Below are 25,985 nucleotides of genomic sequence, written 5' to 3' on the forward strand. Positions count from 1 at the left end.
TTTTATTCAAGTCTTTTTAATTTTCTTCTTACTTTATGGAAAGTTTTTTTTTGGAGGATGGAGACATGAATTTTATACATTTTAAAAAGTCTGGTGACTATATTTATCTACATGAATTTGTATCCTTTTATTCTTAACATGAGAATATAAGCCTTTCCTCTGGTTATTATCATATAGTGTTTTAAAAAATGAATTTTATTGTCTAAAAAGTCACATAAGAGTTATTTCCTTAGTTTTTTTCCTCCGCCGATAGAGAATTTTACTCAGAGTGTTCAAGTATTTATAGTTTTTTCATAGACTGTGACCAGATTAATTAGTCTGAGTGTCTACATAAAAGTCCTATTAGCTTGGTGCTTCCTTTTTAGAAATATAAATAAATTCTACAATACCTAGAGACATTGCCTTCTGCTAAATTAAGATTTATATAGACTGAAAGATCTTAAAACATATAATCTAACATATCACACATATTTTCTTGAATCATTAAAAATTCCTCATCATTTCCAATGGCTGCACAATAAATATTCTACTTTTTGGATACTGTATTTTATTCTGAGACATTAATTGGCTTTTAGGATTTTCTTTAACCATTATAAAGATGTTGAACATCTTTCCATGTACATCTTGTTTTTATATTGGATGGTTTTGGGGGAAATCATCTAGAAAGCTAGAAACTTCTAGAACTAACATTATTGAAGCAAAGGGTATGTGCGTGTTCACACCTTAAAGTTTATTCTTAGCATATTTATGGAATGGTATCTTTTTCAACAGGATTATCCTGTAGCCTGGGTAAATACGATGGTTTTTGACTTTAAAGGACAGTTGAGATCTGGAGATATAATATTGCACAGCTGGTCTTCATTTCCTGGTAAGATTTACATCCTAATCCTTAGTGTTAAAGAATAATTTTTGGCATGTGGAGTAGTTAACATTTTTTTATGACTCACTCTTTTTTCAGTCCAGTAAAGAAACCATCTTTTCATATTTTTATTGTTTATTCTAAAACAGATTTCCCAAGATTATTTTAATATACTTAAAAGTGATTTGTATCTGAATATATTTATTTTGATGACGATTTTCTCACTTTAAATGTTTTATTGTTACAGGTTTTTGAGACATTCTCCTAAGGAACAATGTCTTCTTTATAACAATCTCTGTGGTTCCTAGTTGTACTAAATTTCTGCTTCTGCACTAGAAGGAACATTAACTAACATGGGAAGGATAGTAAAGACCCTTCCTTCCTCTTTAGTTGGTGTTATCTTGAAATTTGAGCTAAGAGGAACACCTTCCACAAGCCTGTATTTCTCAAATACTACTCAGAGTATCCCTGTGAGGTAGATGGCTTTGTCCCATTTTATAGATGAGAAAAGTGAAGTTCAGCCATAAGCCAGTCTTACATAATTGGTTCTTCAAACCTAGGATTTGTCCAAAAGATTGCTTGACTCTTTCCATTGTTCCTACTGCTTTCCCAAATGTGGGAAATTTTCAGTGTTATCTTTGCATTATAATAGTGAGGGGTTTTTTTTGGTCTTCATAGTTGGTTAATATATATAGTAAAATTGTGCACTTATTTGCATTTAAAAATTATTTTGTGGGTGACACATTTAAAAATGTTCTATTTTAGTAGTTGCTACCTGAGAAATTGTTTTTGGATAATCAGTTATCCATGAACATATTTATAAACTGCTCACATCCTAGCATTTTATTTGTATATATTCTTTTATTCCTACCCTTTCCTGCATATACCTCCAATAATTTTCACTAATCACATTATTCCCCCAATATAGGAGAGCAGTGTGCTCTTCTTAAGAGGAACTGTAGTTTCACAGTTAGAGTAAAAATTATTCATTTCAGCAGTAAACTTTTTTGCAAATCTTAATTTAGACTCACACATGTTCTCCAAAATCAGTAAGCAACTTAACTGATATTTTTAGAAAAATTGACAATTTTTTGCAATTAACTTGGTATATCATGGACCTGAATTTATCTCTAACAAAATGTTAGAGATGTTTGTTCTGCATGTTTGGTTCTAGAATTCACATTTATCCTAGTAGGAGCAAGCCGGAAACACAGGAACTACAAATACTCTAATTTCTAGAGTACCTAGGTCATCATTAGAAGGTTTATAATCACATTTATTGGTTGCTTTTGTATTTCCAGAATTCTTCATGTATATAGCAGAAAATACAAATATAAATTTCTACTTTTCTCCCTATTCTTAAATAAAATAGCATATTCTGTGCAGTGTTCTGTTCTCCATATGTTTGGGGCAGATGATACTAAATTGCTACACTTGACTTTAGATAGGTTGCATTTGATAGGACTAATAAATATAACGCTACTAGATAGCACAAATATAGGATATTAATTTGCTGAGAAATCAGCTTCAGAAGTGTATAAATTATGAGAATTCCTTCAGTCCAGGTCAAAATGGAATCTGTGAGATGTGAGAGTATTAAACAAGATAAGCAAAGGGTTGATTAAGGAGCTGAAACTTGTAAATATTGGATGGGTCAAAAAAGTGCCTTCGGTTTTTTTAAGTAAAAATAAAAGACACATTTTTCATTTTCACCAAGAACTTTATTGAACAACATATTCACCTTTTTGTTCCACCACCTTCTGCCATTTTTCAGACAACTTCATAATTCCATCTTCCCAAAACTTTTTATCTTTTTGAGAAAAGAACTGTTCCAGGTGCACAGTCTTCCAGGGAATTGAAATTTTTTCCACTAAGAGAATTTTGTAAAGACCAAAATCAGTGGAAATCCGAAGGTGCAATGTCTGGGGAATACAGCCGGATGAATCAGAACTTTCCAGCCAAGCTGTAACAGTTTTTGCCTGGTCATCAAAGAAACATGCAGTCTTGTATTATCCTAATGGAAGATTATACGTTTTAGATTAGTCTGTTGACTAATTCCAGACGGTTTTTGTCGAGTGCCGCTTTCACTTGGTCTAATTGGGAGCAGTACTTGTTGGAATTAATTGTTTTGTTTTCCGGAAGGAGCTCATAATGGATGACTCCCTTCCAATCCCACCATATGCACAACATCACCTTCTTTGGATGAAGACCGGCCTTTGGTGTGGTTGGTGGTGGTTCATTTCGCTTGCCCCGCGATTTCTCCCATTCCACATTGTTGTACAGCATCCACTTTTCATCTCCCGTCACAATTTGTTTTAAAAACGGAATGCTTTCATTATGTTTCAGTAGAGAATTGCATGTGGAAATATGGTTAAGAAGGTTTTTTTTTGCTTAACTTATGTGGAACCCAAACATCAAAGCAATTCACATAACTAAACTGGTGCAAATAATTTTCAGCACTTGATTTGGATATTTTGAGTATGTCGTCTGTCTCCCGTGTGGTATAACGTTGATTGCTCTCAATTGATGTCTCGATTTGATCGCTATCAACTTCAACTGTTCCACCCAACCGCGGAGCATCGTCCAGCAAGAAATCTCCGACACAAAACTTTGCAAACCGCTTTTGACACGTTCGAACAGTCATAGCACCTTCTCCATACACTGCACAAATCTTTTTGTGTTTCAGTTGCATTTTTACCTTTCTTGAAACAATAAAGCATAATATGCCGAAAATGTTGCTTTTTTTCTTCCATCTTCAATATTAAAATGTCTACACAGAAATTCACCAATTTTGATAAGTCTTTTTTTAAATGCACGCTGATATGACAGCTGTCACACACAATCTAACAAAATTGTTTCAAATGAAGTTAAAGACAGCTAAGTGCTATTAGAGCCATCTTACGGAAAAAACTGAACGAACCTTTTGGACCACCCAATACTTTGTCAAGATTTTCTAGCTTTGGGAGATAATTCTCAGTGTGCATACTACCTGACATTAAGCCTGGACAGAATGTACTTTTATCTTTTATTTCCTTAGGAAGTACAAAAGAACAACTGTGCAAAAAATCAGTTATAAGAAAAGAGAAATTAGTTTGCAGAGAGGAGACTTTAGTTTGTACTGCTAACTCTTGTTTTCTCAGGGTTTAATGTCTCTTCAACAGTTTACTTCTCTGTGAAATGAGAAAGTTATATGAGCTCTAGGGTTTAAGATAACATTGAAATTCTGATTCCCATGCCCAATCTGTGAATAGAACATATTTAGGGTGGTAGAGATGAGGAAGGAGTGCCTTGAAGAATGTCACAGTTGGTGAGGTTAAAGAAGTACCACTTGGATGGAATGTTTGAGAAACTACCAGAGAAGGTGTTTAACTACATCAGCAGTTATGAGATTATAGAGGAACATTACCAACATTAGGTTTGTCAAAAGGAATGTTATTAATGACTCTCAAAATATCAGTTTGGGTACTGTGATGACCCTGGAAATCAGAACATATGTGACTAAGAAATTGACATATAGTGATGAAATAATAAAAATTCCTATGGGCCACCTAATTTTGATGGGACGAGAGCAGTTCCAATTTTTTTTTTTTTGTAGATTTAGAATACTTGAACACATTTGAAGAAAGAGGTGAGGTAGCTATTAATTTCTGTTAAGTTTTTCATTTTAAAGATGTATATAAACTCATATTCAAATTTTGTGCCAAGCATTAAGAAAATTAGAGGCTTACTGATACTGTCTGCCAAACTTCCTTAGGTGACACACTTTTAAAGTAATGGATTGAAATCCATTAAAGTTTTGTTTTAGTTTCAAAAACATTTTCCTAAGAATCAAAATTATTTGCATGTTTTAGATGAGCTTGAAGAAATGTTGAATCCAATGGGAACTGTTCAAACAAATCCATATACTGAAAATGCAACAGCTTTGCACATCAGATTCCCAGAGAATAAAAAACAACCTTATTACTATCCTCCCTTTGATAAGGTAAGCTAATTATTTAAAGGGCCACTGTGTATGAAATAATTGGATTATTAGTTCTCGGCTCTATATGTTTATCATTTAAGCGATATATGTCTTTCTCTTTCAAGACGTCATATACATTTACATCTTGGTTCAGTGGAAAGACCACTTAGCAGGAAGCCAACTGTATTTAGTACTGGCTTTATCACTGACCGAGTGAGACATGGCCCCTCTGGAGTTCAGATTCCTCATTTATAAAATGAGGAAATCATAATTGTTCTCTGAGGTCCTTTTCAATTACAAGGGCTATAAATGCATTCATATGTAAATCTAATAAACATGTGAAACGTGCAGTGAAACGTGCCCAGCATGTTGGTTCAGATTAAAGACAATCACTACTGTGTTAGAGTTGGTATTCAAAGAACAGATTATTTATGTTGAATATTAATATAGTAGGACTTCCTAAGGTGCTGTTATTTTTGTAGAATCTATAGCAAGGGCTTCTATTTCTCAACACATTTCCTTAGTCTATAGGCTGCATGTTTTGGGGATATCGAGAGTGTCTGGTGGGGGTTGAAAACTGGGCTATGATCATTTACGTGCTAAGAGAGCTGAGCTGTCATATGTTGTACCTTCAGGTTTGGCCTCTTTGTTTCAGGTATGATTGATGCTGATTTTCGTGAGGAAATCTTTGAGCAAATTCTCACATAATAAACAGGAATTTTATTTGATTTACTTAATGCATGTGAGACCAAGCTGCCTTTAAAAATTGGTATTATACTAAAATTTCAACTAATCTACCTATACACTTAATTGTATTTAACATTCAGCACTATCAGACCTATACAGAGTAGATTTTAAATATAGTGTGTAAATTAAATTAATGTAACTCAAATGTTTCTTTATTTTCAATTTAGTTGAATTTTATCCACGTTAGAAGTAATTTTTCATTTCATTTTTTTTTAAATGTTCTTCTGATCAGTAATATACAACAAAATTAAAATTTGTGATTATTACAACAGTAGAAATCTCACATGTCAAGAACCATATACCTTAGTGTTACACTGAGTAGAAGAAGGTACATTTTGATGCATCCATTACATTTCTGCTATGGCTTTATTCCTTAGAATAGGAATTTATCCATAAACTATAGCTACTTGTGATACAGTTAAAAGTCCAAGCTCTGACTTTTTTTGTGTTCAATTATGGTATGTGTTCAACAGTCATTTATAGTTTCTTTTGGGTCAAATGAGTTGCTTTTTGAAGTGTTTTTACAAATATAATATCTTGGGAAAATTTAAGTATTTTTAATCTAATATTTCAGGATAAGTCCAGTGTCTTTAAAATGTTCTGTTTCAGCATTGTTGTCAACAGAGTCGTCTACAACTGGCCACTAAACTTTCCTTTTGCCTTTCTGATCCCTTGGAGAGTCTGTCTTTGAAGATCTACTTGGGATGGAGATTTTAGTCTTTAAATATGTATAATATATTTATTGGTTTTCTTGTAATTGTACAATTTTATATATGATCATTAAAAAATATAATGCAGATATAAAAAGTGAAAGTTCCTTGTATTTTTATTTAATGTTTTTTGCTGTACTTGTATACATTTTGCTTTTCAAATCAACTTTTATGGTTATTGCTTAATTTTATTAAATATAATCTCATTTTATCACATAACAACCTTATGAAATAGGATGGAAATTACCAGTACATTTTACACATAAGGATTCAATTAAATTATTTGTGGAGAATTAGTCAACTCAGTAACTGGACATGGATCTTCAGATTTTTTTACCTGCTGAGCCTTCCCAATAGACTAGTGGGTTTCCCATCTTTTCAAGAATCAGAGCCTCTTTTGAACTTAATGAATTTAAAAAATATTTTTAGGTTCTCCCTTGATATTACTTCTACTTTTGATATCTGTTAATTCAGAAGAAAACATGACAAATGACAGAAACTTATTCTTTGTTTCGTAACTCTTACATAACTGCATTTTCTTAACCAGAAAATATTTACCTATATTAAAATTTTGTTCACATATTACAAGCCACTGCTTATTTTATCTATAGACAATCCTAGTGTACCCTGGGAGTTAACAGTCCTTTATAGTAATACCATTGCTTCCTGGTTGTCAAGAGTTTGAAGACTGGGAATCACTGCATAATACCATTTTGCATTTAAAATTCATGCTTATGTTATAAACCACAGAAATGCCAGATCATATGTAGCTCCTTATAGTCTATGTACAAGTGTAGTAATTTACACTTAAAATTTTACAAATACAAGAGCCAAATTTTAATTTTCTTAATTTTTTTAAACAGATTATTGAAAAGGCAGCTGAGATTGCAAGCAGTGATAGTGCTAATGTATCAGTAAGTATCAAGGTTTTAAAATAGCCCTTATTACAAAGTTGTGTTCATTATTAGTTACCTTCATGTCATACAGGAGACCATGCTCATATGCAAGAACAGTCTGAGTGTGTGTGAGTATGTACATGCTAATATTTTGTTAAATGGCAGCTGTTTGTGGTTGGTCTGTGTTCAGCTGGTAAGCCCTTTTCTGATACAAGCACAGGTTGAGCAGGTAGTCTGTAAGGGATGCTATGACACTTCATAGATTAACAATACCATCTTTTTAAATATTATTCAGTTGAATGAGGAGGCTGTAATTTTCTTTATTTCTTTGATATAACAGAGCAGATATATTCAAGGCAAGTTTCGCAATGCTGGGGACCCAGGTTTCTTGCATCTTGGTGCTCTTTCATGTTAATATGTAGTTTTTGTCTCATGTAATATTGGTGCTTCAGCTTCCTACATTACTACTTTCCAGCCCACAGGAACAGGAAAAGCAAGACTAGAGGCTGCACCCATTCTTTTTGAGGATATCATTAATATGCTTCATTTCTGCTCACGTCTCATTAGCCATAACTTAGTCATATGGCCATACCTAACTATAAGTGAGGCTTGTAAATGTAGTTGTTAGCTGGGCAGTCGTGTGCTTGGCTAAGAGTAAGAGATTGTAGTTAATAAAGTAAGAAGGGGAGAATGCATATTAAGAAACAAATAGCAGTCTCTGCTACATACACCATTCCCATAGTTTCTGCCCCAAAGACTACAAAATAGATTACTTTGTTTATTTAGTTTACAATATATATAATATTTCTACCATCTGTATTTTTTAATTTAATTTTTTGACTTTCACTTTAAGACTTTGCTGAGTTTTAATCTGTTTTTTTCTTTTCATGTCACCAGTTTATAACTTTCAAGTGACTTTAGTAATGCCATTCTATATAGAATGGTAATTAGATAGAAGCCAGGAGACAAATGGAGATAATGTATATGCTTTTGTCATTTGCACAGAATGAAAGCACTATTTAATGTTGGTTAGTTGGAGAAGCATCTGGCCCAGGCTGTCTTCTATTTTTGTTTGTTTCCCTGTTTTTTCTTTTCTTTTTTTCTTTTTTAATTGAAGTATAGTTGATTTACAGTGTTTCAGGTGTACAGCAAACTGATTCGGTTTCATATATATTTATATATATTTTTTCACATTCTTTTCCATTATAGATTATTACAAGATATTGAATATAGTTTCCTGTGCTATACACAGGAAACTATATTCAGTAGTTTGAATAAAGTTGATTATCTATTTGATATATAGTAGTGTGTATCTGTAATCCCAAACTCCTAGTTTATCCCTTCCACCTTACCCCTTTGGTAACTGTATGTTTGTTTTCTGTGTCTCTTCTATTTCTGTTTTGTAGATAAGTTCATTTGTATGTTCACTTAGTATGGTAATCTCTAGGTTCATCCATGTTGCTGCAAATGGCATTATTTCATTTTTTAAAAAATTTATTTTATTGAAGTATAGTTGATTTACAATGTTGTGTTAATATCTACTGTACAGCAAACTGATTCAATTATACATATATATACACATATTCTTTTCCATTATGGTTTATCACAGGATATTGAATGTAGTTCCCTGTGCTATGCAATAGGAATTATTTCATTCTTTTATGACTAATATTCCATTGTGGCATGTGTGTATGTACATGCAAATACCACATCTTCTTTATCCGTTCGTCTATCATTGGACATTTAGTTTGCTTCCATGTTTCAGCTATTGTAAATAGTGCTGCTATGAACATCGGTGTGCATGGATATTTTCAAATCAGAGTTTTCATCTTTTCCGGGTATATGCTCAGGAGTGGAATGGTTGGATCATATGGCCACTCTATTTTTAGTTTTTTAAGGAAACTCCACACTGTTTTCCATTGTGCGGCTGCACCAGTTTACATTCCCACCAACAGTGTAGTAAGGTTCCCTTTTCTCTACACCCTTTCCAGTATTTATTAATTGTAGACTTTTTGTTGATGGCCATTCTGACTGGTGTGAGGTAGTACCTCATTGTTGTTTTGATTTGCATTTCTCTAATAATTAGAGATGTCGATCATCTTTTCTTGTGCCTGTTTCCATCTGTACGTCTTCTTTGGAGAAATGTCTATTTAGGTGTTCTGCCCATCTTTCTATTGGGTTGTTTGTTTGTTTTTGATATTGAGCTGTATAAGCTGTTTGTATATTTTGGAAATTAATCCCTTGTTGCTTGCATCGTTTGAAAATGTTTTCTCCCATTCTGTAGGTTGTCTTTTCATTTTGTTTACGATTTCCTTTGTGTAAAAGCTTTTAAGTTTAACTGTGTCCCATTTGTTTATTTTTGCTTTTGTTTCAGTTACTCTAGGGGACAGATCCAAAAAAATATTGCTCTGATTCATGTCAGAGTGTTTTGCCTATGTTTTCCACTAGGAATCTTATAGTACCATTTTGAGTTTATTTTTGTATGTGGTGTTAGAGAATGTTCTGATTTCATTCTTTTACATGTAGCTGTCCAGTTTCCCCAGTGCAGCTTATTGAAGAGACTGTCTTTTCTCCATTGTATATTCTTGCCTTCTTTGTTGTAGATTAATTGACCATAAATGTGCGGATTTATTCCCGAGCTTTCTGTTCGGTTCCATTGATCTATGTGTCTGTTTTTGTGCCAGTACCATACTGTTTTGATTACTGTAGCTTTATAGCATAGTCTGAAGTCAGGGAGCGTGATTGCTCCAGTTCCATTCTTCTTTCTCAAGATTGTTTTGGCTATTCCGCAGGCTGTCTTCTGCTTTACCATTAGAGTTCTCAAAAATTTCAGTAGCTTTTCAGTGCAAGTTATTTGCTACTACAGATACTTTAAGAGTACAGTTGACCCTTGAACAACACAGGTTTGAACTGTGTGGGTCCTCTTACACGCAGATTTTTTTTCATTAAATAGGTACTACAGTACCACATGATCTGCAGTTTGATTGAATTCATGGATGCAGAACCTTGGGTACAGAGTATCAACTGTAAAATTATACATGGATTTTCGACTGTGCAGGTGGTCTGCATCCCTAATCCCCATATTGTTCAAGGGTCAAGTGTAGCTCTCTATAATGAAATAAGTTTATTATAAGTATACACTTACCAGCTTGTCTGGCAATTACTGAAACATATAATTACAGTTTAAGAAATAACAGTTATGTAGGCCTATCTTCATTCTCATGCCTATTTTTAGTTACCTTTTATTAGTCTTAATATTGCTCCTTGAACATCAGAAGCATAAATTAATTTTTATTATTTCTGCTGTGATCTACTGCTGCCTTACCTAAATCAGAGAGTTCCCTCCTTACTGACGATGCAATATTCTTGCCCGGATTTTTTTTTTTTTTTTAAATAATCCCACGTGCAAGATCTTCTTTATGGTAATGCGGGATCTTTTTTAGCTGCAGCATGCGGGATCTTTAGTTGTGGCATGCAAACTCTTAGTTGCGGCATGTGGGATCTGGTTCCCTGAGCAGGGATCAAACCCGGTCCCCCTGCATTGGGAGTGTGGAGTCTTAGCCACTGGACCACCAGGGAAGTCCCTCTTGCCCAGGTTTGATGTACTTTTTTTTCTTTTTTGGTGGGTACATTAATAGATTGTGTGAAACCAAAAATGAAAGTTTTTAAAATAACTGCCACTTACCTTTCTCGCTCAGAGATAACTATATAAACAGTTTAGCTTTGTGTGTAAATATCTATATATTTTTAAAATATATGAGATCTTTATATATATAGTTTCTTCCTTTTTCATGTAACGCATTTTATGGATCTTGTCATGTCTGTATGAAGAGCTCCCCTGCTCTCTTTATAAAGCCTTGTTTACATTTCATGGCATTAATTATTGGTAGCCATTAGTTATTAAATATTCATACCTCTACTGATGGATGTTTTGCTTATTTCTAATTATTTTCCACTGAAGCTGTGTTGCAATGAATACTTTGTACATCTTTATATACATGTTTGTATTTTGTACGATGGATTCCTAGAAATGAAATTATAGATTGAAAGGTATGTCCCTTTTTAATAAGAATTCTGCCAAATTGCATACCCTAAAAGAGTTAAAATTTACAACACACCCACACTGTGAACATAAAAATGGTGTCATTATTTTAACTTGCATTCTTTTATTATTAGTCAGGTTGGAGTTTGTTTCTTTTTTCTTTTTAAAATTTTATTTATCTTTTAAAAGATTTCTGTTAATTCCTTTTTCATGGCTATAATGTCACCTTAGTTCTCTCTGAGGAATTAAATAATCTTGTTTTTGAAGTGGTCTTGCTTCTGCTTTTGACATCTGTCTATCTTCATATGGGTTTTTCTCAATATTTGGTGATTCTTAGTTTAGCTCTTTTGTACTTGTGACTCCCTGGTTGTTTGCTTATTCACTGTAATCTGTGTTCAATATCTGTAAGATTTAGGGTAGACTGTGCTGACAATGGGTCTCCTGTATGAAGATTTCCATACCTTCTGAGATCAGGTGGCTCCTTATGACTCAGTACCCATGCTCCTCACCTCAGTCTAGGGCTGATCCCATTGCTGTTTCAGCTCAGCATAAACAGAGCAAGGGGCATGCCTGACCAAAGCAGCTGCTCCATGTGCAGATCCTGTGATAACTCCCCTGACGATTCCCCCTGGCCTCCTCTCATCCCTTGTATCCTCTGATTCTGAGCTGGAATGCCTCCTGGAACTGTGTGTTTCACTACCACTTGAATCTCAGCAGATCTGATCCCTGATCCTATCTACTTTCTCTCATTAAAGGATTCCTATGTTACGCATTTTCCCTTGTATCCTAGAACTGTTACTGATTTATATTTATATTTTTATTTATTTATTTGGCTGCGTTAGGTCTTAGTTGCAGCCCGCGAATCTTTGTTGCAGCATGTGAGATCTCTTGTTGTGGTGTGGACTTCTCTTTAGTTGTGGTGTGCGGGCTCAGTAGTTGCAGCATGCAGGCTTAGTTGCCCCGCGGCATGTGGGATCTTAGTTCCCCGACCAGAGATCGAACCCGCGTCCCCTGCATTGGAAGGTGGATTCTTAACCACTGGACCACCAGGGAAGTCCCACTGATTAGTATTTTTAAATACTTAAGGCACTTCATGGTCTTTTGAATGAAAGGAATGAAGAGAACTAAGTTCTCATTCCACTGTTTAATCCACTCTTCATGTGTATGCCAAGAGCATGTTACATTCCTTAATAAGATCATGGTAAGTTGACTTGTTGAATTGTGTGTGTGTGTACATTTATAGGTATATAGATATATATTAAACATGTATATGTATAATATGTACACACATACAATTTATTTTTGAATTTACCAACACCTTACAAAGGAACTTAAGCCTGCTCTTGGAATTAAAAAAAATTTTTTTAATTGTAGTAAAGTACACATAAAATTTACCGTCTTAATCATTTTCAAGTGTACAGTTCACAAGTGTTAAGTATATTCACAATATACTTAAAACATTGTTATGCAATTGATATCCAGAACTTTTTAATCTTGCAAAATTGAAATTCTGTATCCATTAAACAACTCCCCATTTTCCCTTCCCCTCAGACCGTGACATCCACTGTTCTATTTTCTGTCTCTATGAATTTGACCATTCTAGAAACCTCATATAAATGGAATCATACAGTATTTTATCTTCCTGTGACTGGCTTATTTCACTTAGTGTAATGTCTTTAAGGTTCATCCATGTTATAGCATGTCAAAATTTCCTTCCTTTTTAAGGCTGAATAATATTCCATTGCGTGTATGTACCAGATTTTGTTTATCCATTCATTCGTCAATGGACCCTTGGTTCGCGTCCACATTTTAGCTATTGTGAATAACGCTGCTATGAACATGAGTGTACAATATATTTTTGAGATGTTGCTTTCAATTCTTTTGGGTATATACCCAGAAGTAGAATTGCTGGATCATATGGTAATTCAATTTTTCATTTTTTGAGGAACTGCCAGTGTTTTCCACAGTGGCTGTACCATTTCACATTCCCACCAACTGCAAAAGGATTCCAGTTTTTCCATATCCTTCCCAGCGCTTCTGTTCTTTTGATGGTGTTAAGCCTAATAGGTGTTGGCAATTTTTTTTTTTTTTTTTTGTCTGCATCAGGTCTTAGTTGCGGCACATGGGATCTTTGTTGCTGTGCACGAGCTTCTCTCTAGTTGTGACACGGAGGCTCCAGGGCACGTGGGCTCTGTAGTTGTGGCGTGAGGGTTCCAGAGCACATGGGCTCTGTAGTTTGCGGCACGCAGGCCCTCTAGTTGAGGCTCATGGGCTTTAGTTGCCCCGTGGCATGTTGGATCTTAGTTCCCTGACCAGGGATTGAACCTGCATCCCCTGCATTGTAAGGTGGATTCTTTACCACTGGACCAGCAGGGAAGTCCCAGTGTTGGCATTTTTTAAAACAGGTGGTTGTCAAGGATCATGGGTCAGTAGAATAGAAAAAAATGTGGTCTTTGTGAATTATGATTATTGAATTGGCAGCTTTTGATCTTCCTATCCAGTGGTTCTCAACCTGAGGCTATTTTGCCTTCAGTGGGGCATTTGGCATTGTCTCAAAATTTTCTTAGTTATCTCAAGTCATGGGAGGTTGTTTCTGGCACATAGTGAGTAGAGTTCAGGGGCTGCTAAACTGTCTACCATGTACAGGACCATCCTCCTACAACAAGATAGCATGGGGGTTGAGAAACCCTGCTCTAATTTAAAATGTGTGTTATCAAGTTTGTCTTATTTTCTTATTGCAGAAACCCAGACACAAAATCTTAATGGCTGGCTTTTGTGAATGAAGATGATGACTCAGCCTTTAGTTCAGAGGTTCTGGAGATCTACCTAGAATGTTTTCTTAGTAGAATGATTTGGGGTCTTTACAGCCTTCAATTTTAGGGAAGGAAAGAGCAAACATGTTTTTAAAAATTTCAAACTCACTGAAAACTTGGGAGAAGAGTACAAAGAATTCCCATACAACTTTCATCCAGCTTCCCCAACGGTTAACATTTTACCACATTTGTTTTATCATTTTGAGTGTGTGTATTCAATTCTTTCTGAATCATTTGAGATGAGGTGGCATACATCATGACATTTTATCCTTTAATTCTTCAGTGTATATTTCCTAAAAACAAGGATATTCTCATAACTAACCAGAATCAATTCATAAAAATCAGGAAAATAATATTGATACAGTTCTGTTGTCTAATTCACACATTCCATTCATATTTAGCCAATTGTCTCAATAATGTCCTTTATAGGTCCAGGATCCAACCCAGGATTACTTGTTGCATTTCTTTAACATGTGTCTTTAGTTTTCTTCATTCTAGAATAGTTCCTCAGTCTTTCCTTATCTTTAACGACTCTGATGTTTTTTAAGAATACAAGCCGGTTACTTTGTAGAATGTCACTCAGTTTGAATTTGCCTAATGTTTTGTCATGATCAGATTCCAGCTACGCATTTTTAGCATAAATAGATTGAAGTGGTAGTTTGTTCTTACTGCATTTTACTCAAAGGCAAACAATGTCAACCTGTCCCATTACTGTTGACGTTAATTATTATCACTTGGTTAGTATAGTGTCTACTAGGTTTTTCTACTGTAAAGTTAATAAGTAAGTAGTTTGTGGGCATATTTTGAGACTAAGTAAACATACTGTTTCACATCTAACTTTCACCCACTTGTTTTAATATTTATTAATATATCTTGCCTGAACCAGTATTATTACAATGGTTTGCCATATGCTGATTTTCAAATTTATTTTCCTTTTGGATTTGTTAGTTGACTTATACCATGGGGTCGAGGTTTTTCTTCTCCCCCATTTATTTACTTAGTTTAAAAAAAATTATTGGATTTGTGATTTCTGTTTTATTTAATGACTTATAATTAGTAACTGTCATTAATTTTGATGTTCAGATTTTACCTAGATTTGGCCAGTGGCAACCCATTCAAGTTCCGTCTTGAGTCTTTTTGACATGTCTTTATAGACGATTCTTTGAGCGTTTCCTTCTTTCTGGTGCAACAAAGTGTTCCAAGGCTCATCTGGTATTTTCTCTACCCTAGCTTTGGATTCAGTCATTTCTCCCAGGAGACCTGATTCCTTTTACTTGTTAAAAGTATTTAGAATCCAAGTTCTGAGCACTGGGTATGCTCATTATCCTTGGCATGCAATTGCATCTAGGCCTTTTCATGAAACAGAACTAGGTAGTATGTGTTTGACTGCATAATATTTGAGCATATATAAGCACAGAGATATATTTCTTTGTCTGTTAAAAACTATAAGTTCTTATCAATGTCTCCAATTTGGATTCACCACCACAGGATTTTTTTCTAGCCTTTTGCCTTAACATATTTTAAATTACCTTTTCTGACAGTGAGAAATCTGGATTCCTATGAACCTTAACATATTTACTTATTTGCTCAATCCTCTGTAATCAGTCTCCCAATCATATAAACATCTTCTCAGTCTCTTTCCCACCAGCCCTGACTACATGGGCTGTCTCATCCTCCGGTTGTGTGTTGGTCAGTCTGGCCAACACATAGTTAATTCCATCCTTGACAAGCACACAGCTAACACGCTGTTTTGAGTTTCTAGCCCCTCTGAATATGACAGATGAGTTTTCCAGCCCCACCACCCCAGTAAGGAACGGGAAAGAGCCACAGTCTTTTTTTCATTTGATTATGGCAAGATATATATGTTGTGTTTTATTTTGGTCAGTAATCACTATTATAATGTGTATATAATTATGAAAAATCTAAACATAAAAACAAAGCAGAGAATATAGGTGTTAACTTTCATTGCTTTCTACCATTATTTTAATGCAAGCATTTTAACATGTGTGTAAGTTCATCAATTGCACTACAGTGTAATTTTTCATTGCTGATTGTTCTGAGTTTTGTAAAAGGATGTAAGATTCTGTGGTTTTTTTTGGCTTACTGCCACATTTCTGGTAGTTGTTTGTTTTTACCTTGGCTTTATCCAGTGCTGTGCTTTTCATAGCTCAGTAAACAATCACACTACAATTATACAGCTAACCCCCTGCTCTTCCCTCTTCATTTATTCCTAGGTCTTCAGGATATTTACTTACAGTAGGTCTGTAGCGTCTAATTTTGATCCATGAAATTACAGTAGTCTGCTAGGTTTTGCGCTATTTAACTTAACAGCAGTCTGCCTTTCTCAGGCATGAGCAATTTATACTTTTTGTTGTTTGCAGTAACAGGTTTCACTTTTATATGTAAATGTAGGAGTTACATTTTCAAATTTTGACAATTTCTTCTGATCATTTTGCAAAGAAAAAAGAAACTCAGTCAAGTTTGTAAAATAAAGCATACCCTTTTTATTTATTTTTTTTATTTTTATTTTTTTTTAATTTACATGGGTTTATCCCCCCAGCTCTTACTTTTCTTTCTTTCTTTTTTTTCTTTTTAAATTTTTTATTTATTTATTTATTTTTGGCTGTGTTGGGTCTTCGTTTCTGTGTGAGGGCTTTCTCTAGTTGTGGTGAGCGGGGGCCACTCTTCATCGCGGTGCGCGGGCCTCTCACTATCGCGGCCTTTTTCTTGTTGCGGAGCGCAGGCTCAGTAGTTGTGGCTCACGGGCCCAGTTGCTCCGCGGCATGTGGGATCTTCCCAGACCAGGGCTCGAACCCGTGTCCCCTGCATTGGCAGGCAGATTCTCAACCACTGTGCCACCAGGGAAGCCCAGCATACCCTTTTTAGATTGAGGCTCTAAGTATAAAACTGTAATCATACATAGAGAGAGAGAGAGAGTGTGTGTGTGTGTAAGACTTAATTTTTGCAAAGAGCATTTTAGACTCACAACAAAATTGGGAGGACCGTACAAAGATTTGCCATATATCCGTGCCCCTGCACATGTATAGCCTCCCTCATTATCAACATCACTCACCAGAATGGTGCATTTATTACTAAGGATGAATCTACATTAATACATCATAATCACTCAAATGTCCATAGTTTACCTTAGGTTTCATTCTTGCTGTTGTGCATCCTGTGGGTTTGGGCACATGTATAATGACATATATCCATCATTATAATATCATACCAAGTAATTTCTCTGCCTTGCAAATCTGTGCTCTGCCTGTTCATTCCCTCACCCTACCTTCTATCCCTGGCAACCACTGATCTTTTTATTGTCTCCATAGTTTAGCCTTTTTCCAGAATGTTGTAGTCAGCATCATTTTACATGTAGGCTTTTCAGATTGGCTTCTTTCACTTAGTCATATGCATTTAAGGTTCCTCCATGTCTTTTTGCGGGATGATAGCTCATTTCTTTTAGTGCTAAATAATATTCCATTGTCTGTAGGTATTACAGTTTATCCATTCACATACTGAAGGACATCTTGGTTGCTTCCAAGTTTTGGCAGTTTTGAATAAAGCCAAATAAACATCCGTTTACAAGTTTTTTTGTGGGCATAAGTTTTCAACTCCTTTTGGTAAATAGCCAAGGGGCATGATTACTGGATCGTATGGTAAGAGTATATTTAGTTTTGTAAGAAATCGCCAAATTGTCTTCCTAAGGGATTGTAGTATTTTGCATTTCCACTAGCAATGAATAAGAGTTGCTCCACATCCTTAGCAGCATTTGATGTTGTCAGTGTTCTGGATTTGGGCCATTCTAATAGGTATGCAGTCATATTTCATTTTTGTTTTAATTTGCATTTCCCTGCTGACATGATATTAAGCATCTTTTTATATATATTTTTTTGCCAACTGTATATCTTATTTGATGAGGTGTCTGTTCAGGTCTTTGATCCATATTTTTTTGTCTGGTGGTTTTCTTGTTGTTGAGTTGTAAGAGTTCTTTGTATATTTTGGATAACAGTCCTTTATCAGATATGTCTTTTTGCAAATATTGTCTCCCAGTCTGTGCCTTATCTTTTCATTCTCTTGACAATGTCTTTTGCAGAGCAGATAATTTTAGATTTAATGAAGTCCAAGGTATCAGTTTCAATGACGGATCATGCATTTGGTGTTACATGTTAAAAGTTATTGCTAAACCCAAAGTCATCTAGATTTTCTCCTGTGTTCTTCTAGGAGTTTTATAGTTTTGCTTTTCACATTTATTTTTATCTAAGTCAGGTAGTGTCGGTCCTTCAACCTTGTTTTTTTTAGAATAAATTTTATTTATTTATTCTTGGCTGTGTTGGGTCTTCGTTGCTGTGCGTGGGCTTTCTCCAGTTGCGGCGAGTGGGGGCTACTCATCCTTGCAGTGCACAGGCTTCTCATTGCGGTGGCTTCTCTTGTTGCAGAGCATGGGCTCTAGGCGTGTGGGCATCAGTAGTTGTGGCACATGGGCTCAGTAGTTGTGGCTCACGGGCTCCAGGATGCAGGCTCAGTAGTTGTGGCGCACAGGCTTAGTTGCTCCGTGGCATGTGAGATCTTCCCAGACCAGGGCTCGAACCCATGTCCCCTGCATTGACAGGTGAATTCTTAACCACTGCACCACCAGGGAAGTCCCTGTAGTAAGTTTTAAAATAAGGAAATGTGAAACCGCCACCAGGGAAGTCCCTCAACCTTGTTCTTTCTTCTTCCATACTGTGTTGACTATTCTGGGTCTTTTGCCTTTCCATATAATTTTAGAATCAGTTTGTTGACATCCACATAATAACTTACTGGGATTTAAATTGGGTTTGAATTGAATCTGTTGATATTAAGTTGGGAAGAACTGACAATATTGTGATTGTCAGTTCATGGATAAGAATATTGACAATATTCTTATCCGTGAACATGGAATATATCTCCATTTGTTTAATTCCTTGATTACTTTCATAAGAGTTCTGTAGTTTTCTCATATAGATCTTGTACGTATGTTGTTAATTTCATACCTTTTTCCTTATTTTGGGGTGCTAATGTAAATGTTATTGCGTTTTAAATTTCAAATTCCACTTATTTATTGCTAATACATAAGAAAAGGATTTACTTTTATATATTGACCTTGTATCCCACAATTGCTGTAATTGCTTATTAGTTCCAATGGTGTTTTTGTTGATTCTTTCAGATTTTCTACATAGACAATCATGTCATCCTAATTATTTTAACATATGCATATACTATTTTGAATCTCACTACTTTAGAAAATTAGTGATATGACTTTTATTTATTTTAATGTTTATATGAAATCCCAGTTAAAATAATTTCAAGTACAAAATAATATGCTAATGGAATATAAATCCTTACAGAATCTTGTCAGATAATTCTGGAGATTTTTTTGGGGGGGTGGGGGGTAAGGAAAGGATATACTTTCGCCTAAATGGTTTAGTTTTTCTTTAAATATGGGGAAATGTACCTTTTTCTTTTTATTTTCTTTATTTAATAAATTTATTTTATTTATTTATTTTTGGCTGCGTTGGGTCTTCATTGCTGCGCACGGGCTTTCTCTAGTTGCAGCAAGCAGGGGCTTCTCTTCATTGCGGTGCACAGGCTTCTCATTGCAGTGGCTTCTCTTGTTGTGGAGCACAGGCTCTAGGCACGCAGGCTTCACTAGTTGTGGCACACAGGCTCAGTAGTTGTGGCACACGGGTTTAGTTGCTCCATGGCATGTGGGATCTTCCCAGACCAGGGTTCGAACCTGGATTGGTAGGCGGATTCTTAACCACTGCACCACCAGGGAAGCCCCCCTTTTTCTTTTAATGTTAGTATAATTCAGAGTCTGGATTCAAAAAATAGTATGGTCCATTTTCTTTATTTTAATATATTCTTATAAGGATTGGGAAAGAAAATGGGATAACTGTATTTTTTTATGTTTACTTTTAGCCAAGTTTCAGTCCTTACTCTAAATGTTTTAATGCCTCAGAGCCAAGAAGGCACCTGTTAATTTTTTTTAAAACTTTATAAATTTGGTTCATCTTTGATTTTGTTTTTTTCTTTATAGAAATTAAAAATTAAAAATGATGAGAAACTCAGTTCAAATAATGACTTCTTTTTAATCCAAATTACAATTCTGCCACCTAGTGTTTGCATACGGATTTTTTATCAGTATTCTTTTTTCTTCCTTTTAAAAAACTGTTTGAGAATAATATTTTCCTTCATCCTTAGCTTACAAATTTAATATTCAGCTTAAGAAAAACTTTTAAAGGGGTATCCAACTTTTTACGGAATTAGATTGTTAATATCTGAAATTTTAAAGCTCATAAATTGTTGAAAAATTCATTGCGTAGTTAACCCTTGAACAACACGGGTTTGAACTGTGCAGATCCACTTACAAGTGGATTTTTTTCAATAAACACGTACTGCAGTACTACGTGAACCATGGTTGGTTGGATCTACGAATTTAGGGATTTTCTGCTGCTTGGGGGTTGGTGCCTCTAACCCCTGTGTTCAAGGTTTGCCTGTGATGTTTACACAGTTCAGTTCTGTTGTAATGAGTAATTTTACTTTCTTAGAGTCGAGGTGGAAAGAAGTTTCTTGCTGTACTGAAAGAAATCTTGGACAGGGATCCCTTGTCTCAACTGTGTGAGAATGAAATGGATCTTATTTGGACGTTGCGACAAGACTGCAGAGAGAATTTCCCACAGTCATTGCCAAAATTACTGCTGTCAATCAAGTGGAATAAACTTGAGGATGTTGCTCAGGTAACAAAAGATCATTTCTGTAACTCCATTCAGCAGTATATGTTACTTTGTTGATTTCATGTAAATTGTCCTTTCCTACATAGGTACGTTTCCATAGGTTGGTTAATTTTCTGCAGGAGAAATTTTGAGGTTTTAAACTCTTACATATTCTGGTCTAAATGGTAAACCAGAAAGTTTTAAGATTTCAAAATCCCAGATTCTGGGTAGGTTTTCTATATCTTTTACTAAAGATAATTAAGACTTAGGTCTTGGTGTAATCATCTGTAATTACTACCAGCATGTGGTAGGTTCTGGGCTACTTCTAACAGTTTCATCAATGAACTCCAAGGTTTTAATCTTAAGATGCTTTGCAGTGAGTGTCCTAAAATGAATATGTATTGTTTGAAAATTACCTCTTTTGTAAAAGTTAACATTTTAGATCATAAGCCATTTAGATCAATTTTACTGTTTATTTAAAGTTGGTCAGTGTTGATGAATATTTGCCTTTAAGCAGAAAAGAAAAAGGGGAAAAAAATGTTTGATCCAAAAAAAACCACCAGATTTTAGCTACTTGAAAAGCACTGGCATTATTAAATTCACTTGATCATCAGTGCTCTACAGAAAGATTCTTGGAATTATTTTTTAATCAGAATGAATACATTTGGCATATTAAAATAACGATATTCACCTTACTTGAATTCAACTGATCTTTTAAAATTTTTTCTTGTCTTATTAAATCTATAATGACTTTAAAAATTTAATCAAGAAATGTATATTTCTTTTAATCAGGTATATTTTTTTAAATCTTTGATTTTATTGTTTTACTTCGTAAATTAAGTTTAGAAAGGATTTCTTTTGAGTTTATTCCTAGGGTCTAACAATTTTTTTGGAATCATGTTACAAAATTATATGATGTGCCTTGGTTAAACTGGTTACACAGACCACATGAAAATTACTTACTCTGAAAAGGAACTATTTTTGTCATCTAGATAGATTTTAATTGTTCTGACACAGTTGTCTTCTAACCATTTATTTATTTAAATTCAAGGTTAGTTTTCTATGAACCCCCCTAATGGTTGAATATAAGCATTTTTTAACTGGCACATTTGCATACTTCTCAATGAATAGCATTCAGTTCTAAGTGCCTATCCAAGAAATGCATCATATTATTATTTTGCATATAATTAGAATAGAAAAAAGTTTCTTGCTGTACTCTTAAGATATCTGAGAGGGAGGTTTTGTATGTCAACTGTCAGAAAATGGAATGAGACAATTCAGGCTTAATATTTCTTTATTCGAACCCCAGGGGCAGAAATTTTTACACTGAGGAGTTTAGTTTAGTATATTTGTCTCATTTCCATGAGTAAATCTAAAGCATTGTTTTCAGATATAACTTAACTTCCTCCATTGTGGTAGAAGAAAGTCTGTAGTGTAACTTAGTATTCTTACAGAAAAACCTAAATGTGTGTAAGGAAGTATAGGAGGGCATGAATTTCACAATCCTAATCCCCCCTTTTAGTAGTCTAGAAAAGAAAATCAGCGGAATAAAAAGTAATGTGTTTTGGCTTCTTCCCCAACCCTATCCCATTGCCAGTTACACTGAACTGGTACAAGAGAATATAAACTGTATTTTCAATGAATTGACTACCTAAGAGAAGTGGAGAGTCAGAGCCTGGTGCACATATTCTGCAGGCATATGCCACGGGTGAAAATTCTATAGAAGGGTAGCCTCCCATTAATCCACAGGAAAACATTCTGTTGGCATACTGCAGAAGGGGTTTCAATAGTCTCTGCAGCAGACAGGTAATTAATTAGTCAGCACTGCTTTCACTATTTATATGGCTGAGTCAGATTTCCCTTCCCTATTTGCTTCCATAGCTTTCCCCAAACTGAAGTGATGAGTTTTGGTAATTTATTTAATTTTATGTTTATATTATTGATTTAATAATTATAAATAATCTAGAAAAAGTTATAACTTTTCAATAGTAGGTCTGTTTTTAAACCTATACCATAGTTGAACCTCTGGTATTACATAACATTATCTGTCCTTTACAGTATTGTCTTTGTGGAGCAGTGTATTCCACGTGTTAACTGGGGATGCTAGGAGGTTTTTTTAAACTATCTTTTCAGACCCTCAAGAAACAGTCCCCTTTATCCATAAGGAGGACTGCTAGTCCATTAGGGCCCTGGGGAAAGTGGGCAGGGAGCCCCATCAGTGATAAAACGTGGGGTGATGTAGGTGTTTCATATCTTTAAAGCAGTATTGCTCAAACTTTTGTTCATTATTACACTCCTTAGGACCCTTTTTACATATTTTCCCCTAATAGCCCCATCCCCATGGGATTTTGATACCACAGGTAAGTGTATGTCTGCCTATGTAGTGTATGCATATATGTACTTTATATGTTAAAAGAGCAAGTATAAGACAATCTTTTTATTCAGTACAAGTTTAAGAATAATTGAACCAAAATTTAAGGTAAAAGTTAAAATGTGAAAACTAACATTTCAGTGTATTTGTTGAATAACTGATGTAATTCATTATGTAAATTGTAATGTATCACATTTCATATCCATGTTAGTAATTTATGTAAATGTATACTAAAAAGGCAATGCAGTCAACTTTTAAAAATTATTCAAAAGGGTTATTTTTTTCTGCTAATGTAAAATAATTGAAAATTAATTTTTAAAAAATTATCATTAGAGAACTTAACTTTTAAATTTGCTTCATATGAGAAGATACCTTTTAACTTAGCTGCTAGATACTCATTTAGATATTGACTTTTTTTGAGCACTTGACAAGTTAATGAGAGGTTGAATAATTTGGAGAATTAAAATAATAAAATAAATTATTTTTATGTAATTTTCAAAGCCCAAGTCTCTCACAGATGCTCAAGTGACAAACGACAAGGCAGGCAGCAGGTACTGCAGGCCATCTCTTGCAACATGACTTTGAGCAGGCAATTGAGAGAAAAGCCTCCAACCATTGCCATCTATTTGCCATATTCTTGTAGCTCTCATCTTGCATACATTTTGTGTTTCTTCCTTGGACTTGATGTCAGTGCTACATAAGTGATACCCAAGAAAACCCAACAATATAAATCAGATATTAAGGAATAAGATTTTGTCTGATAGGGTTGAGCTTTGGAGGGCCACAAATCATAATTATCAAAAAATGTTTCGCTTTCCTCCATAACCACTTTTCTTCCCACTTACCATCCCTGATAAGAATGTAAGCTATAAACATATCAAAACCATGAGGAGGAAGGGACTCTTTCCAAAATCGACCCTTAAAAAAAAAAATCAACCTGATGAGTCTCACTGTGTTCTGATGGGAGGCAGGTGAGAATACTTTCTAGAGATTTGGGTTTTCTGGAACTAGGGTTTCCAAAGATGTGACCATGTCCACCTGAACCCACCCTTCACCAGTACTCCCAGCTCATCCCCCCATGGGATTCTTTTTTATCCTATATCTAGGTCATTTCTAAGTGGCATCTGTAAATGGGAAACTGGCTGTATTTATCTTGTGTATATAAAATAACTAGGTACTGTGATTTAACAGATTTAAACATGTTATAGTCAATAAAGTTTTGTAAAGTGATACTCTTAAAAATATTAAGAACTAAAAGTAAACTTCCTCAAGATAATTTTCTGTTGTTATTAATGTACTTTTTATATGTAAATTGCCTTTCATTAGTTTGAACCTTGCAGCTTATATTTGTACTTTGAATTTGACCTTTAAGTATTTCTTGATTATATCCCTCTGCTGTTTCCCCTCTCCCCTTCCTCTCACCTTCCCCCCCACCTTCTGCCCTCACCTGTTTTTCCTTTAAAAAATTATTTAATGGCTAATGATTGTAGAATTCATATATTCAGTGTATCATTCTACTTCCAGGTAAGTACATAATAGCTTTTTTACTTGCTTACCAATAGAATCTTTCAACAGAGACAATCTTTATTAATCTGTATTAACAGCAATGGATTTTTGAGGCCTTAGTAACTGCAAGTATGCTTCTCCTTTCTTTTGACCCATCTCTGCTCCTGTGTACCAAGGAAAAATAGATTACTTTTCTTTCCTATAATTTCTGAACCAGTTTCAATTTTTAAACAGCTTCAGGCACTACTTCAGATTTGGCCTAAACTGCCCCCCCGGGAGGCACTGGAGCTTCTAGATTTCAACTATCCAGATCAGTACGTGCGAGAATATGCTGTGGGCTGTCTGCAACAGATGAGGTATCTCCTGCAGGAGGCTTTTTTGGGTCAAGGAATAACTTGTGGGTGGGAAGAGAAGTTGATGTCTGCTTGAATGTCTTGTAAGAAAGGAAAAGGATAGGAATGATTGAGTTCAAAGCATTTGTTCCCTCCTCCCTCCCACTCTCTCCCACTCTCAGCCTCTCCTGTTTTCTCACCCGCCACCCCCCGCCCCATATCCTCCGATCCTCCCCCCCTCTCGCTCTCTCTCTATTTTTTTTTTTGGCCTGGCTGCCTGGCACGCAGGATCTCAGTTCCCGACCAGGGACCGAGCCCGCGCCCCTGCAGTGGAAGCGCAGAGTCCTGACCACTGGGCCACGGGGCAAGTCCCCACTCTATATGATAAAACAGAACAAACAAAAACTGCATCGGGTGGTCCCCAAGAACACCCTCAGGTTCCATGACTCACTAGGAGGACTCACAGGACTCAGCATATAGTCACTCTTGGCTAAGATTTATTACAGAAAAAGTATACAGAGCAGAACTGGCAAAGGAAAAAAATTCATGGGACAAAGTCTGGAGGAAACCAGGGAGATGCTTCTAAGAGTTCTTTCCCAGTGGAGTCACACTGAATACACTTAATTCCCCCAGCAACAAGTTGTGACCGCACCCCTGAATACTGTCTACCAGGGAAGCTTGTTAGAGACTTGGTGGCCAGGGTTTTTTTTTGCAGAGAGGGCAGTGCTAGTCACATAAGCACCCTCTGCCTAGCATATTCCCAAATTATAGACTCCCGGAACAAAAATGGGTGTTGAGCATAAAACATACTGTTTGCAAAAACAGTTTAGGCACAGTAAGCCACTCTTATCTGTTAGGGTGGTGGGAAGCCTTCCGAAATCTACATTCCGAGATGCCAGTCAAGGGCTAACCTTGTAAGCATGCTTTATCAAAGGATAGCAGTCAGGCTTGCGCCTCTTTTAACTCTTTTCTGTCCACTACCCACAGTTAAGAAATGTTAATATTTTTTCTTTT

The 25,985-nt window shown here is 35.3% G+C and overlaps 1 protein-coding gene across 3 annotated transcripts in view; it reads left to right on the plus strand.

The window, feature by feature from the left end:
- The window catches only part of PIK3CB (phosphatidylinositol-4,5-bisphosphate 3-kinase catalytic subunit beta), a 200,599-nt gene that overhangs the window by 137,505 nt on the left and 37,109 nt on the right, over positions 1-25,985 (plus strand). For all 3 annotated transcript variants that reach the window (XM_059920222.1, XM_059920224.1, XM_059920223.1), the window contains 5 exons: positions 772-868; positions 4,711-4,841; positions 7,141-7,191; positions 20,598-20,786; positions 24,874-24,995. In XM_059920222.1, the coding sequence (XP_059776205.1) occupies positions 772-868; positions 4,711-4,841; positions 7,141-7,191; positions 20,598-20,786; positions 24,874-24,995 (590 nt within the window). The remainder of the gene's footprint in view (positions 1-771; positions 869-4,710; positions 4,842-7,140; positions 7,192-20,597; positions 20,787-24,873; positions 24,996-25,985) is intronic.

The sequence above is a fragment of the Balaenoptera ricei genome, chromosome 4, assembly GCF_028023285.1.
Source record: "Balaenoptera ricei isolate mBalRic1 chromosome 4, mBalRic1.hap2, whole genome shotgun sequence".
Taxonomy (NCBI): Eukaryota; Metazoa; Chordata; class Mammalia; order Artiodactyla; family Balaenopteridae; genus Balaenoptera; species Balaenoptera ricei.